Source organism: Marmota monax, unplaced genomic scaffold (assembly GCF_021218885.2).
Source record: "Marmota monax isolate L192 unplaced genomic scaffold, Marmota_monax_Labrador192_F-V1.1 WCK01_AAM20220418_F8-fsc00177, whole genome shotgun sequence".
NCBI classification, from domain to species: Eukaryota; Metazoa; Chordata; class Mammalia; order Rodentia; family Sciuridae; genus Marmota; species Marmota monax.
The window spans coordinates 3,437,916-3,455,137 of NW_026694922.1; the positions used below are offsets into that span (position 1 = coordinate 3,437,916).

General features: G+C 50.6%; 1 protein-coding gene across 8 annotated transcripts in view; it reads right to left on the minus strand.

Moving 5' to 3' along the window:
• Positions 1-17,222, minus strand: part of LOC124081144 (beta-adrenergic receptor kinase 2) — a 346,261-nt gene that overhangs the window by 314,924 nt on the left and 14,115 nt on the right. For 7 of the 8 annotated variants that reach the window (XM_046427320.1, XM_046427319.1, XM_046427318.1 and 4 more), the window contains one exon: positions 7,078-7,154. The exons of the other annotated variant lie outside the window; for it this stretch is intronic. In XM_046427320.1, coding sequence (XP_046283276.1) covers positions 7,078-7,154 — 77 coding nt within the window. Of the gene's footprint in view, positions 1-7,077; positions 7,155-17,222 lie in introns of those variants that run through there. 8 annotated transcript variants of the gene reach the window in all.

Sequence of the window (17,222 nt, forward strand, 5' to 3'; positions counted from 1 at the left end):
CCTGCTGCGCTGGGGCTGGGGCTCAGTGGTGGAGCGCTCGCCTAGCACGCACGAGGCCCTGGGTTCGATCCTCAGCACCACATAAAAAGCTTCAGATACTTAGGAACAAATTTACTAAGACAGAGAAGACTGAAAACTACAAGGCAGTGTTGGGAGAAATTAAAGAAGACATGGGCCAGAGGAGGGAGTGGAGCTGGTTCATGTTCACAGACTGGAAGGTTTGACGGCGTTGAGATGCTGATTCTCCCCAGATGGCTGTAAAGATTCAAATCAACCTCGGTCAGAGCCCCAGCACCATTTGTTTCCTAGAAATTAAAAAACTGATGCTAAAAAAACTCATATGGAAATCAAAGGACCAGAATAGCCAAACTTGGGGGTGGGGAGGACACAGTGGGGACTGTCATTTCCCGCTTCCTAAGCTGGCCTGAAAGCTGTGGTAACTGACACAGGGAGGACCTGGCATGAGGCCAGACAGGCAGGTAAACGGCTCAAACTGGGAGTCCAGTGATAAGTTCTGACATTTATGGTCAGTTACTTTTCAACAAAGATGACCAAGACAATCAATCCGGTGGGAAAAGGAAAATCTTTTTTGAAAATGCTTTTCAGACAACTGGATACCCACCTGCAGAGGAAAGGCCAACTGAGACCTCTGCCTCAGGCTGTGGGTAAGAAGTTACTCAAAATCAACCAGAGACCTAAATGTACAAGCTAACACAAAAATACTTCTAGAAGAACAGGAAGAAAAAAAAAAGGCTCTACGCATTTCAGTTAGGCAGAACCCTCTTTGGTAATGACCCTGAAGCATGATTCAGAAGAGAAAATGTATAAAGTGAACCTCGTCAGTATTAAATCTTTTGTGTTTCAAGTCACCATTAAGAAAATGGAAATGAGCAGACACCACGTGGAAGGAAATATCTGTAAGCCACGTATATGACAAATAACAAGAGACGGAGGTAATCCCTGGTTTCAAATGGGCAAAAAAAAGTTGAATAGACATTCCACCAACAAAGTACTCAAGTGGCTATGAGCACAAACGTGTAATGTCACCATTGTGAGGGAAATACAAACCAAGACCACAGGGAGACACCAGGTCACTTCCACTGGACGGCTCCAGCCAGAAAGAGCCGATGCCCAGTAGCCAGAGGATTTGGTGCCTGGAGCTCTGGGGTCTGACCATGGGAACCTGAGCCAGTACAGCCCCCTTCAAAGCCATGTGGTCATTCCTGGAAGATCAAAGGCAAATTGCAAGCCTGCAGTTGCCCTCCCAGGTGCACACCCAAGAGAAAGGAAAACATTTTATGCACAAAGTAACTTGTATGCAAACATTCATAGCAGCCTATTCAAAATAGACTGTGGGAACAAAACCTGACTGCCCATCACCTGGTGAACAGATCAACGGGTGCTACCGCCACACAAAGGGATGCCTCGCCGCAACAAAGGAACGTGGCACTGACACACTTGGTGGCGGGGACACACCTTCAAAAGTTCAGGCACAGAGAAGGGTCAGACACAGAAGACCCAGGGCCCCAGCCGCCTGACTCCATGTTTATGAAATGCCAGAAAACCAGATCTACTGAGGCAGAGAGCAGAGGGGCGGGTGCTGGGGCCGAGGGTGGGGTCAGGAGTGACCACCGTGGGCACGAGCGGTCCCTCTACAGCATGGAAATGTTTTAAAATTGTGGTGATGCTTGTGTAGAAATTTAATAAAAATCATTAAATCGTGTAATCACAATAGATGCATTTCACAACACAAAAACTATATCTTGACATATCTGTTTTTTACCAAAAGAATCAGTTTTTTCCTAACAAAAAATTTCAGACACCAAATTATTTCACACAAATTCAAAAAAGATGAACATTCAAACTCTGGATCAAGCTTTGGAGCCAGTGTTATAAAATGCAATGCCTCCCGGGACAGCACGTTGTGTAATGTTTCATTGACATGATGCTCCTTCCACGGGGGAAATATCATGGGCATACTTTGCGAATTAAGTATCTATTTTGGAGTCTCCTTATGATTTGAAACATCCTCCTTTAATAGGAGTGAATATGGAGACAGAGAAGCAAACTTGGCGGTCCCCAGGCAGATGGATTGTATCAGATGCCTGCCATGTGCCTCCCTGGCACAGGATGAAACCACTATTTCAACATCTTCTGGGAGAGAAGAGTAGCAAAATAATCTGAGCTGTAACTGATAAGTTGATTTTACGGTCTGTTCAATAACCCGTATCCCCTTAAAACCAACCTCTCCATGAGTCAAACTGAGAATGTTGAGAGATGTGAGTTTTATTAACAGTGAATTAGGACTCAGCTTGATTGACATCTCTTAAGATGTATGATTTCTCAACAAGGAGAAGCCGGGGGACAACAGTAGCTCCTGTTTAACCCTCTGTGTTGAATCCTGCCACTTTCTGCGGCTATAGTTGTCTATCACTCTGTAAAGATCACTGCAAACTTAAGACACTCAAGAGCAACAGCCGCTTCCACCTCTCAAGGCACGGGTCAGAATCCCGGTGGGCTGCACGGGTGCCGCAGGTCTGGGTTCTTACCTAGGAACTCCAGGCTGCTCCAAACTCACTGCAGCCGCTGGCTGGAAGGACTGAGGTCCCTGGGGATCACCCTCACTCCTGCTGATGCCCACTTCCCCTGTCCTGTGGTCCCCGTCTGCAAAGCCAGCAGCAAATCGAATCTGTCTTCTGACCTGCTCTTCCAGCGGCCACTTGGGACAGGCCGCTGTTAAAGGGCTTGCGAGAGCAGAGGAGCCGGCAAAGACCTGCTTACAGGTGCGCGGGCTCCTCCGCCGCGGCTCCGGGAGTACCACCTACCGGCAGCGGCCATCCCGCCCCACAGGGACCTTGCTGCGGGAACTGTGTACAGCCACCTGCACAGCCTGACTCAGGAGTCCCAGCAGAAGGGCAGGAGGAGCAGAACAGTTAGAAAGCTCCCTAAGAAGGGGAGGGAGACACGAAGCAGAGGACAGCAGGGTGAGGAACAGAGGGGACCCCAGCCCAACCCTCCCAGCACCGCTGCCGAGCCTCTCCCCCAAGATGATGAGCCCTCAGGTCAGCGGACCATGGGGACACAGCGCAGCTCAGCTGCCTCCAGACCGGGCAGGTCCCTCTCCTGTGCGCAGGGGGCTGCGCAGGACTGAGGGAGGGGCATCACAGTGGGACGGGGGCTATTTGGACCCAGATTAAAAACCAAAAGTACATGGATATTTTTAGGAGAATCAGGAAAACTTGAAGATAAACTCAGTGTCGCACAAAGAAGCCTTGGGAACACTGTGGCTGGGTAAAAGAGCTGTGGTGACATAAGGACACTCTCCCGGTTTTAGAGAAGCCACTGGGGCTGAAGTGCTATAGTTTAATAGCTTTAAAGTATTTTAGTGACCACACACACACACACACAAAAAAGACAGAATGGACAAAACAAGGATAGTAAAATGTTGAAAGCTGTTGATTCTCAGTGGCTTAAATAAACGTGTGTGTGTGTGTGTACACGCGTGTTTATCCACACTCCCTACACAGGTGTACACACGTGGGCTCACTGCTGCAGTCCACTGTCGCACCTGATGAAATGTTTTCATCAACAGTTTGGGGAGATTCCTACACCGAGGCCTGCCGAGGGCCTGAGCTTGGAGCTGGTCAGGAGAAGCTGAGCTCTGACTTGGAGGGCAGTGGTCACAGGGAAGGATGGTGGCGGGTGGGGCCTTGGAGAGGGGATGAGTGACGGGCTGGACCCTGCCCTGTCAACATGTGTCCTATCTGTCTGGCCTGTCCTTTTGCGTTCCACCTCTGCCTGGCACCGGTGCCTGTGCCAGGCTGTGACACCAACTGTGGAGAAGACACACTGGGGGGCTGGAGGTGTGCCAGGGGGCACTGACGAGAGGGGACCTCAAAGGAGAGAGGGACAGAGGACACAGAGGAAGAACCACCGGCCCGCAGTGCACTGCAGAAGCTGGCAGGTGCTGGGGCGGCAGTGTCACCGCCGTCAACCAGTTGGGTCTGAATGGGGAGCCTCCCTCCTTCCACAGCAGCATCTATCCACAGGCCACCGAGCAGGGGCAGCCCCAGCGTCCCTCAGCTGACCATGGATAACCAGGACACGGCACAGCCACACCACGCAGAGCTCTGGCGCAGGCAGACCCAGGCAAACAGGGAAGACGTGGCACAGGGGGTCGCCGAGTCAAAAGGCCACTTGTGCCGCATCCCACAGAGGCAGGAAGTGGATCAGTGGTTGCCAGGGGCTGGGCCAGGAAGGGGGACGGGTGGGCGCAGAGACTCTTTGGAGAGTGATGAAGACGTTGTAAAATCTGACAGTGGAGCCGCTCTGTGCTCCTGACCCACCCAACACAGGGAGCTGGGCGGGGAGCTGGGGCGTCCAGCGGGTGGAGTTCACACTCTTAAGAAATGCATCTCAATGAACCCGCAAAGAAATTTGCAATTTTTGACTAACCATGGGAGGATAATTACTTTCCCTTCCCTTGCAAAGGTTTTTATTTCAAAATCAAGAGCAAAAAAGCATTTCACATAGATGAGAGTGAACCAAACATCACAAAAATAATGAGAGAACAACAGGAGAGCAAACCGTCCACTCCTCTGCTCCCGGCCACAACCTGAGGCACAGGGTGAACTCTGTCTATGCAGTGGGGACATTAGCTTGCCACAGGCTCCCCTCAGAGCACAGGTAGGCCACACCCCGCCTGCTACTCCACCCCAGCGCCAGCGGCCACTCTTTACCAGGGACTCTTTAAAAATCAAGGAGAACGGGGGATCCTAAGCCACTTCCCTCCCTTGGGTCAGTCTACACTCTCACCAGCAAAGAAAGCCCAGAAGGATCTAGAAAAACCTGTGGTCTCACAGAGACCTGGCAGTCTCCATGACTTCTGGGGACAGAAGCACATCAGCCTCACTGCCCAAGGGGGAGCAGTCTCAGGACCCCTGCAGACACCAACCTCTGTGGATGCTGAAGTCCCGTTTCCACATTAAAAGGCACAGGATCTGCCCGTGAACTCTGCTCATCTCCCACGCACTCTGCACCACCTCTAGATCCCTTAAACTACGTGAATGCTTTGGACAGGGCTGTCATGCAGAGTGGTTATGACACTGTGCATTAGGAGCCCAGACAACGATTGGTGATTTTCTCCAGCTGTGGTCTGGAGATTTTGTGGATGCAGAATTCATGGACGTGCAGGGCTGACTGAATACACAAACGGAGTTCCAGGGAACTGTGATTTCTTAGAATTTTAATAAAGTCATTTCTTCCAGCCATAAAATAATTTAAAAGCTGAGATACACACTCCCCGGCAAACCCTCCAAGTGGTGTGGGTGGCAAGCCAGGCACAGAGGGGAGGAACACCCAGCACCCCACCCGCTGACTGCACCTGCAGACCCTGGACCAGCCTGCACCGGAGTCAACGCTGCAGGCAGCTGGGCTACCAGGAAGGGCCCCCCGGCAACCCAGCCCTGGCTGAGGGGGAAGTGTGTTCAGGAAACGCATGGACAGTAGGAACTCTCTACAGGGACCGAAAACAAGAAGGTGGCAAAAGGGCTGTAGGTCTAACCCGACCGGAGGGCAATGCCCGTAGACAGACCACCAGCTCTGGAAGGTGGATGAGCCCAGGTACCTCATGGGCTTAGAGGGCTGTGGTCACAGGGAATGATGGTGGCGGTTGGGGGCTTCACCAGCCCTGGAACGCCACATTACAGAGTTCCCGAGCAACCCTGCCTCCCCTGAGCACTGTTAGTGAACCAGAGCACCCCTGCACCCCAGGACACCTGCACCACAGCACCATGACATCAGGAACCCCTGCACCCCAGAATATCTGCACCCCAGGACACTTGCACCACGGCACCACGACACCTAGAAACTTCTGCACCCCAGCACCCCTGCACCCCAGGACACCTACACCATGACACCTGGACACCCCTGCACCCCAGCACCCGTGCACCAGAAGAGACCAGCACTGGTTAGGATTGGGCATGACCAGGAAGAGATGGTCCCTGATCTGTGTCCATACAGGTGGCGTCCTTGTGACCCACAGAGTAGAAAGTTGAATGACCTACAGGGGTAAGAGCAGCGCAGTGGACCTGATGATCAGGAAGAGATAAGAGACCACCCACCACGGAAACCGATGGCGTCCAGTGACAGAGCCCCACACACTGGAGGAGACAGCTGCCCTTGGGGAGACGCGTGTCAGCCCCGCTCTCCAACAGCCATGCAAAGCCAGCAGCAGGAGAGAGGCTGAGGATCTCTGAGTATGAGGGAGGGGAGCCCCACACCAGGGCCCAGGGACCCAGAGAGAGCCTCTTTCCTGGCTACCAGGAGCTCCATCCTTTGCCTGGACAGCGGGGACGTCCAGAAGCAAGCTGCACCCTGCAGGTGCATACCAACCCCCCCCCAGGTGTTTTTGCTTCTGATAAGGCCTCCAGAGAACAGGACAAGGAGCCGCTCACACCAGCCAAAGTCGCCCCCTCAGTCTTCTAGTGACCTAGTGTGAACTCTGCTGACAATCACCTCACTAGATGCTTCTCGGTCCCGGGGTGTTCCTGTCCCCCGTCTTTGAATATGTGATGCACGAAGAAGCCTGATCTTGAATTAAGCGTGCCCAGGAGTGTGCGCACCTCTTTCGAGATGCTGAGTCTTCCCAGGATGCCCAGGGACACACGCCCTCTCTGTTCAGGGAGTCGCACTTTGGGAAGTACCCAGTGCACCCCTCCCATGCTGCAAGTAGTCAAGCCCTCCGCCCTTCACTTCCTGGCTCTGCTTATCAGCTCTGCACCCCTCAAGAGGTGAACCTCTGTGTTCAGCTCCACTTTGATTTTGGGCAACCAGCCCCCAAGGAGACTTAAAACCCAGCTGAACTAGTCTGTTTCCTAGCAGCTCATTCACAGGACGTGTTATGAGAAACACAAGTAAGCATTAGGCCCCTTACTAGGTGCACAAAATCTCCTCCATTCCCACCAATAAATAGCTAGGAAGGCTACAAAAGCGCCAGGGGTTATATCTATAAATCACACAGCCCTGCCTGACTTCACCACTACAGTCACCGCAGGCCACGTGAGCAGCAGGACTCACCGATTCTCTGATTGAAAATCTTGTCGAAGGTTATCTCATTTCTCTCCTCGAGATACTTCTGCATCACATTCCGGATACTGAAAGAGAAGACGGCACATCTTTAACAACACGGACCTCACCGTGACAACCATGCCCAGAAGGGAGCAGGGAGGGGGGCCTTCCCAAGACACTCACTTTAGGGGAGACCCTTCCTGCTGTCACAGGGGCCGGTGACATGGCTGAGCAGATCTAAGCCAGCCTTCCAGGTGGGAACGCCATAGCACCCCTGGGGACCCTGAAGACCCTTCGCCCTCCAAAATAGTCTATGTGCCTGTGTGTGCACACACACCAACACACACACACCAACACACACAGCCCTGGGCGCACGACACACATGCACAGGTCCTGCTTGTCACTTCATGAGCTTCTTTCTGAAACAAACGTTTCACATATATACAGAGGAGCTGCTGGGTCACAGGTGTGCACCATGGCGCCCGGCTGCGTTGAGCTTTAATGTAGAACAGAAGCAGCAAGATGCAAAAATTGAGAAGAGATGGATTATTCAATAAGTGTTTATTCAAATGGAATAAGGGGAAGATAGAATCTCCACTATCCAGACAGTGGAAATGAACAAGGATTCAGCATCACTCTTAACACTAACCAAGGTGTAATTTAAACATGATTAAATGTGCATTCAGTGTTTATTGTTCTATGAGTCTTCACAAATATGCCCTTGCAACTACCCTCCTATAGCAAGTACAAAACCTTCCAACCCCTTCCTAAAAAAGGTGCCCCTTTGCATTTCCCGTATTCTAGACTCCAGGCAGGGACTGGTCTGCCCTCTGTCCACACAGGTTATGTGCTCCAGTTCTAGACTTCTAGGCAGAGGGCAGGATGCGATGGGTCTTCCGTGTCTGGCTCTCACCCGACAGAAGTGAGCTTCACCCACCTGCTGTGAGCCACCCCTCAGCCCCTTTCCATGGCACGGAGCGTGCTACTCTGATTAGCCCACAGTCGATTCACGCATCCGCCTGTTGATGGACATCCGCGCGATGCTTCCAGTGGGGGGCTATCAGGAATAAAGGTGCCTCAAATATCTGTGTATTCTTCAACTTATGGGTGTGCGTTTCCATGTCTTAGGGTCAACAGCCCCAAATTGAAATTGTTGGTCACGTGGTGAAGTGGTGTATTTTACATCCTGGGGAGTGGCGGGACCACCTCTGTTCCAAGCTGGGCTCCCACTTTACATTCCCATTGACAGTGCAGGACGGCTCCAGGGCTCCGTGTTCTTGCCAATACTTGGGTTGCTCATCTTTTTACATTTAGCCACTCTGTTGAGCATGTAGCACTATCCTATTTTAATTTGTCTTTTAACTTTCATTTCCTTAATGGATAACGGCAATGAGTGTGTGGGCACACCATTATTGGAATTCATACACCTTCTTTTATGACGTGTGTAGTCAAATCTTTTGCCTTTTAGTGGAACTGATTGTTCAGTGGTGAGATGTCTCTATGTAGCCTGGCGAGAAGGGCTACTTCAGATTCCGTGATGCTGATATTCTCTCCCAGGTAGTGCCTTAGCTCCCCATTTTCCTCAGGGAGTCCTACCAAGAGTGGAATATTTAAGCTCTTCTGTTGGTTTCTTGGTTATTTCTTTGATGGACACTATGCTAAGAAGTCATGACACCCCAAGGTCATGAAGATTTTAATCTGAATTTTCCTCTAGGAGTTTTAGCTTCTACATTCAGGTCTAATTTCCATTTCAGGCTGATTTTTGTGCATAGTATAAGGCAGGAATCGTCATTTCTGGTCTTTTGATAATCCCTAAGGGTCCCAGGGTCACTTGTTGAAAAGGTCATCCCTCCTGACTCAATCATCTTGGCCCTCGGTTGGTTCAACACCCAGAACCTGCAGGTCTACCTTTGGACTGACCCGTGGCATTGATCTTTAGGATTCTCCTTTCATAAACACTGTATTGTCTGAAGTGCTGTTTTGCTAACTTCTTAAGAAGGTGGATTGACAAATTCAAATATTTCTAATGCAAGTGTTTAAAGCCCGGGATTCCTTCTAGGCATGGACTGAGCTGCACTTCATGGATAATAATTCATTCTATTTTCATTTCCTTTCAATTCAAATTATTTTCTAATTTCCCTTGGTCCTTGTTCCTTGACCTGTGTGGCTTCATTTCCAAACACGTGGAGACTTCCAGTTGCCTTTCAGTTATTGGGTTTCAGTTTAGTTCTTTGGTGTCCACGGAGCCTATGCTGAACGCATCGGTTCTTTCCAGATTTACAGACGTTCGTTTCCTTGGTTGGAATGGGATGGGGCTTGTGGAGTATTTCGTGCAGGTTTGAACAGAATGTGCGTGCTGTCGTGGGACGGACCCATGGGTGAATGTCAACTGGGTCCAGCTGGCTGATGGTGTCCAGAGATTTTTCTGTGTTCTCACTGATTTTCTGTGTCCTCCTTTCATACGTGACTGAGAGGAGAGCGCTGGAGTCCCCAACTGCAACGGTGACTCCGTCCACTGCTCCTTCTGGCTCTGTCTCTGGCATCAACAGGCCCTTCCCTGCAGGGCACTGTGTTTTATTTTGAAAGCTGCCATTAAAAAGAATGAAATGATGGCGTTGGCTGGTAAGCGGAAGGGACTGGTGACCACCATGCTAAGTGAAATGGCCCTGAGAGCGCACAGTGGGATGTTTCCTCTGAGTTGCAGAAGCTAGGCCAAAGTAAGGGGGCTGGCAGGGAGACAGAAAAGAAGTGGGAATTCTGTCAAAATAAAAGAAAGATCCAGTACAAGGGCATCGGGGGGTGGAGGGACAGGAACAGGGAAGGACAGCGGGAAGAATCTGCTTCCAATGACATACATGAGCCCACCACAGTGAATCCCAACATTATGGACATCCCCAACACACCAATATTTGTTTTCTTCTTTGAGTACCAGAGATTGAACTCAGGGGCGCTCAACTCCTGAGCCCCACCCCAGCCCTATTCTGTGTTTTATTTAGAGACAGAGTCTCACTGAGTTGCTTAGCACCTTGCTGTGGCTGAGGCTGGCTTTGAACTCTCAATCCTCCTGTCTCAGCCTCCGGAGCTGCTGGGATGACAGGCGTGTGCCAACGCGCCCAGCCACAATACACCAATTTTTAAAATGTAAATAAATGGAAAGATCGGTTGAGGAGCGGGAACAGAGGAAAGGCAGAGGGGAAGGTAAGGGTAAGCACTGGAATTCTATTCCATGCATTTGTGATTGTGTCAAAATGAATCCCAATGTTATGCGTAACTATTATGAGCCAATAAAATGATTTAAGAATGAAACAAAAAATAAAAATCTAATTTGGGGCTGGGGCTGTCACTCAGGGATAGCACTCGCAGCACATGTGAGGCCCTGAGTTCCATCCCCAGCGCTGCCAAAAGAAGAGAAATTGTCTAACCACCCTAGGAATCTGTCCCATGCTCGTATCTCCTCCCTACAGTTCTTGACTATTACACTCTACTAATAATTTTTTTTGTTGTACTATTCGGTTCCTATTTGCATTTTAAATATTTCACATTTAATTTTTAGTTGAAAGAAGGTAGCTGCTTCCCCGTGCTACATAGAATGAGTAATTTCATATGTATCTTAGATTTAAGTACGAAGCCTAAAACTACAAAACCTTTTAAAGGAAACAAATGAAAAAATCTTTGTGACTGGGTCAAACAAAGACTTCAGACACAACACAAAAGCACCAACCAAAGACAAGGATTGATTAGATTTCACCAAAATGAGAAACTCTGTTCCTCAGAAGAGCACTTCAGAGAATGAAAACGTAAGCCCAGACAGAGAGAAAATACTGGCAAATCATACCCTGATTAAGGATCTGGATCCAACATATATAAAGATCTGTTAAAATTCAAGAACAAGAAAACAAAAATATCCAATAAAATTGGGAAATTATCTGAATGGACACTTCAGGAAAGAAGATCAATGGAGGACAACTAGGCACATGGAGACAGTTGACATGGTGCTCACTGGGGTGAGGCACCAAAAATCAAGTGAGATCCCTCTACACATGCTATTGGAAAGTGTGGCTACAATACAAAGGACCATACCAACTGTTGGCAAGGACACAGAACAACTGAACTTCTCCTGCGCTGCTGGTGGGAATGTAAAATAGGGCACCCGCTTTGGAAAAGTGCCTGGCTACATCTACCATGTGACCCACCCACTCCACTCCTGGGTATTTACCCAGAAAAAGGAAATGATGCATCCATACAAAGCTATGCACATGAATACTCTCAGCAGCTTCATCTCAGACGTCAAAAACAGGGATCAAGGGGCTGGGGCTCAGCGGGAGAGTGCTCACCTAGCACGTGTGAGGCCCTGGGTTCAATCCTCAGCACCACATAAAAATAAATAAATAAAATAAAGGTATGGTTCCATCTACAACCGAAAAATAAATATTAAAAAAAAAAAACAGGAATCAATGCCAGTGCCCACACTAGATGACGGGATCTGGAAATGGGACTCTCAGGACAGGGAGTTTCTTGGACCTAATAAAGGAATAAACCAGCCACACATGAACAACAAAAGTAAATCTCAAAATAGTCATTCTGAGTTAAAGAAGCCTGAGCTCCAGTCCCAGAAGAGGACACCCTGCTTGACTACAAAGAGCAAGGTGCAGGTCTTCCAGGGTGGAGCGTGCGCCAAGGTTAAAGCATGTCGACTCCACATGTCTTTATCCCTTGCTCCTGGCACAGAGCCCCTAAGACCCCTGGGATCTTCTGAGCTCCTAAAGGAGAGTCTTTGTTCACAAGAAGCCCTTCCTAGCCCTGCACGGTGGCCCACACCTGTCATCCCAGCGGCTCAGGAGGCTGAGGCAGGAGGAGAGCGAGTTCAAAGCCAGCCTCAGCAGTTTAGCAAGGCCCTGAGCAATTAGTAAGACCCTGTCTCTAAGTAAAAAAGTGAAAGGGCTGGGGATGGGGCTCAGGGGTGCAATTCAAAGAGGAGGAGGAGGGAGAAGGAGAAGGAGAAGCCCTTACTGAGAACTCTTGAAGGGTCTGAAGCACAGGTCCGGCCCAGTCATCTGTGTGCCGGGAGGTGGGTGGGCTCGCAGGGGGCACGGAAGCCTGGCGGCCTCTGCCTCCCCCAAGTCCCGATCCTTCTCCCTTTCTGCTGTCCCCGGGTTCATAACAAAACTAATCCAAGCCTGGCGTTTGCCCAAGTTATGTGAGTCACTGAAGCGATGGCCCCAAGAGGACCCTGGGGAACCCTGCATGTGAGTCAGCTGGGCAGAGGCAGGGGACACCAGGAGCCCCCCTTGGGAGGTGGCCTAGAGGGCAGTGGTCTTCTGGGACTGAGCGCTTCAGTCCTCTCAGAATCCAGCTGAACTGCAGGTCAGTCAGCTGGTGTCACAGAACTGAGAACCGGTGGGACACCACATAACATGCTCGCTATCTTCATTCTGGTGACACTTGCCCAGTGTAGATCAAACTTACCAAGCTGTGCCCTTGAAATGAGTGCATTTCATTTTACGTGAATCATACCTCGGTGAAGCCATTTGTTCGCTGTGTTTGTTGTTGCTGTTGTTGTTTGTTTTGTGTTGTGTTGTTACTCCATGGAGACCCAATCAGCAAAATCCTGGGTGCGGAAGTTGATGCCACAAATTACCCAATGTCTTTAACAACCACCACAACCAAGTCCAAGAGGGAATAAGGATGCTGGTGGAGACTACAGGTTCAAAACAGAAACAACAGCAGCAAAGCACATGAGCCACGTTTGGAACTCGGTTTAAATTAAACATTTTATTTTTTTAATTGCAGAAGCTGGGCCTGGTAGCTCAGGCCTGTCATCCCAGCGGCTCAGGAGGCTGAGGGAGGAGGATCAGGAGTTCAAAACCAGCCTCAGCAACTTATCAAGGCCCTCAGTGACTCAGCGAGACCCTGTCTCTAAATAAAATATAAAAACGGGCTGGGGATGGGGCTCAGTGGTTAAGCATCGCTGGATTCAATCCCCAGTATCAAAAAAGAAAGAAAGAAACTGGAGAAATATGAATATGAATTGAATATTTGATGATATTAAGGAAGTGTTTCCTTTCAGCAGTTGCTTTGTATTTCAAAAGAGCTCTTATCTTGCAGGAACACATACAGAGTCGTGCAGATGGAACGATAAGCTCTGTCTCGGCATCCTGCACAGTCATCTCAAGAACAGAGGAGGCCGAGGTGTGGAGGCGGCCAGGCATGGATGGTGCATGGACGGCATGTGCATGGACGGCTGACCCCAAGGACAACCTCAGGACCACTCTGCTAGCCCCTCCTCTTGCACGGGTTTTTGCCTTCGTTGCAGAAAGCTGGAAGAATCAATTTCTGGCCTCTGGACTCCAGGATAGTAAGTTCTTCACCCTCGTCCCCAAAACAGAGCACAGGTGGAGCACAGATGGGGACAGGAGGGCCGATGTATATTTGAAAAATGAACACCAAAAAAATAAAAAGAAAATGAACAACAGCCGCCCCCCACCATGGCCGGCTGGGGGTCCCGCTGTGTGAATGGATCAAAGCACGATAACATTATATTGTGATTTTTAAAGCCTTTCTGTACTATGGTGGCTGCAGGCCAGCCGCCAGACCTGCTGTCCAGGCCAGGGGAAGGTCTGCTAGTGGACTTGGACTTCCTTGCCCTCACGAGTAGAGAAACCACAGGATTCGTGGCCTCATCAGATGGCCACACTGTCAAGGCCCCCGTGTTCCATGTGAGGCTGAATTTTGTTCAAATTCTAACGTCTCAAATAAAAATGCATTTTTAAAATATTTAAATATGCTCTGTTGCCTTAAAAAAAAGAAAGAAAAATAAGAAGTTAGGAGAAGTTAGGCTGTGTCGTACGGCCAGGAGGGTGGGGTGCTTGGTGAACCCCCAGCGGCTCGAGATAGGAGCTGTTCCCACTCCTGGCCACCAAGAAACCCAAGAGGCAGACTTTATTTTAAGATAAGGTGACTCGCTATCACGCCAAGATTCCATTTCCTCAAAATGAAACTGCTTCTTTTTTCAAAGGTAGTTGCTAAATATTTTTCACAATCTAGTCAATAAGCAGAATAGAGCTGTGACATCCAAAGCCACAGTCAAAACTGTCCCACTGGATCTGAGAGCACATGGATCCCGAGGCAGGAAGCCTTTCAGGAGGGTCGGTTGGTGTCCCTTGTCACCAGATCTTTGGAGGGAAAGTGGAAGGTAATCCCCACGGCATCAACCAGTTGATCCCGGGCCCATCCATGTCGGGGATCACAGCCCAATCGACAGCACGTGGATTTGAGTCCCTTGTGCCATCCCTCCAATAGCTTGGCACTCTGCCTTCTGCTTCTGATGCCTATTTCTTTGCAATCAAGAACTGCGTGTTAAAGTGGCACTAAACCTACTTGAATTTCACCGGCGGAAAAATGAATGGAAAGAGAAGCAGTCTTCACGTAAAAGTCACTGGGCACAGAAGCACTCGGACGGCTTCTTAGGGTCGTCAATCAACCTAACTAACAGCACTAAACCTTCATCGTCCAAACCATCTCTCTAAGTTGGGGACAATAATCATCATGGACGCCATTCGCCTGTTCAGGGAAACTCTTTTGGACCAGCCCCCTGCAGCGGCACCTCTACTCTGTGGATGTGGCCTTCCACGTGGGAGCAGGGGGAGGCAAGGAGACCCACCCGGGGGGTGGCAGCTTCCTGTTCCCAAGAGCTTGCTCCTAAAGTACACGCCCAACCATGGAAGTATCTCATTTAAAAGACTCGTTCCACCACTGTCCAAAGTCCCCAGCCCTGGAGGACCCTCCCACGGTTCCAGTGGCCACATCGAGTGCTGTCTCCCAACCCGGGGCCACACTGGATTCTCAGTCTCCATGAAACTGTTTACAGAGCTCTGTAAATACCGACCCCGTGAATGCTTTTTTTGTAAAACATGAAAAGCTCCTACGTATCCTCCAAGGTCCGGGTCTGTGATCCCCAACTGCTCAGAGGTGAGCCCCACTGGCTGCGGGCTGTCTGTCACCACCCCACGGTCCCCATGAGGTTCAGTGACCACTGCGTCTCAGTCTCCCACTACACGTGCATCTTGAGGGACGTCATCGAGCGTCCCGGTACTGCACCTCCCCTCACCACCTGACCTCCCACAGGGCCCAATCTGCCACCAACGTGAATGTCCTCAAGGCAGTGAATGAAGAGCGATCATTTTCATAAGTAAATTCCATGACATGATCCGGCACAAGCGTATTTACATCAGCTCATATTTGCTAAGGGTCTGCCCAGAGTCCAGAAGTATTCTGGCCTCAGAAACACAGACCCATGAACTCGGCTCATTCACTCACACGAAATCTGTTCCCAAGAAGGGCTTCCACGGTGAAGGCTGAGCCCAGGGAGACGCCCCGAAGGGTCTCTAGAACATGGGACAGGCTACCAAGACGGATGTCCCCGTCCACCTGTACTCCTCCTTGAGGAGCCAGGACCAAGGATCTCATCGGGCATCAGTGGGCCACAACTGGGCGGGATCACTGTCCTGCACCTCTGACCCTCGTACCAAGCCAATGAGAAACAGCCAGTGGCGGGAGTGTCCCTCCCACAGAGGACACAGCAGGGAGCAGCAGGTGGAGACCCGAGGATCCTGAAAACCCAGCCTCCCAGCAGCCGTGGCCTCCGCCAGAGCTCAGTGTGCAGCGTATAAATCCTCTTGGGGGAGTCAGGGGGACGCAGCTGTATGCGGGGGACCAGCTCAACTCTGCCCAGTTAGACTCGGGCCCTAGTCCTGAAGGCAGTTAATAACAGCCGCTGGGTACCCATCATGCCTTCCACCTATCAGCATGGACACCCTCCCGCCTCAGGAAATAGTGGGCACACGGCCAGCCAGGCCAGTGCCACAGGTAGGTCACATGATCTGCTGCTCGCCAACAGAACCTGAAGATAAGTGACTTATGCCACTTCCAGGTCACGTCCCCGAAAAGAGATCGCTGGGGCTCTGCCTCCTGCCTTGCCTCTCCTGGCTGAAGCTCCCACCTGGCCTCGAGGTAACCCTCCAAGGGCTGCCCGGCCAGGCTCCTCTGCAGGCTGCGGTCAAGGCCAACCCGGGCTGCAGACCTAACTCCCCTCCCTGGTCAGCTCAGAGTCACCCCGAGGTTCTCAGCCTCAGCTGAATCTGGGACCACCTGAGGAGGGTTCTTAAAATCCTGGTGCCCGGCCTTCCCTCGGAGACCACGATGGAATCGGAGTCTCACGTGGCCTAGACGTGGGGCCACTGCGTTCTGGGGTCTCTGTTACAATTGCTTGCGGCACACCTAACTACGAGAAATGGCCTTTCCGTGACATTTCAAAGGACACCAGGTTTCCCTTTGTCGAAGTTTCTCACACTATTTCAGCCTCCAAAGAAAATCTGAGAGCGGAAGAGCTGGCTTTCGAAGCCGACCTGACCACCCCAGGAGAGCACGCAGGCGTTTTTCACAACAAATGAGTCTTCCAGAAAGTGTTTCCCCCAAGATCTTAGGATCTCAAGCCCCACCCCCTGTTCATTCTAGCTGCATATTTCATTAATCAATAACCAATTTGTTTCTCTGGCTAGTATTTTCTTCACAGAATCACCATTGTTCAAAAAGAGCTTATCTGCAAAGTTTCAAAAAAGCTCTATGCCACCCAGCGACTCGGGAGGCTGAGGCAGGAGGATCGTGAGTTCAAAGCCAGCCTCGGCCAAATGAGAAAGTTGGTGAGACCCTGCCCCTGAGTTCAATCCCTGGTACACTCCCCCCCAACAAAAAGCTATCTGCCAAATCAATCCAAATTTGTAGTCTAAATAATGTCATGACCTACACAACACAGCTGTACAAACGAATTCCGGAATTTCTGACCTCCCTCCACCGAAGCCTCGAATCCTCAAATCCTCGCCACACTGGCCTCCAGAGCCAACTGCTTTGGAGGTTAGGGTCCATCTCCACTCTTGGGGAGGACGAGGACAGGCACTCAGCTGTCATTCCTTCATTCAAAAGATACACACTGCCTCCCTCATGTGTGCCAGGCACTGTGCTCGACCCCCTGTCTTACCAAGCCCACATCTGGAGGGGTGGACACAAGAGACGATCTATGGTGGGCGTGGCTTCCGCAGGGGCAGCCGCAGGGTGCTGCTCACCATGGCTGACCTGTGACAGTGAGGGGCACCTGGCAA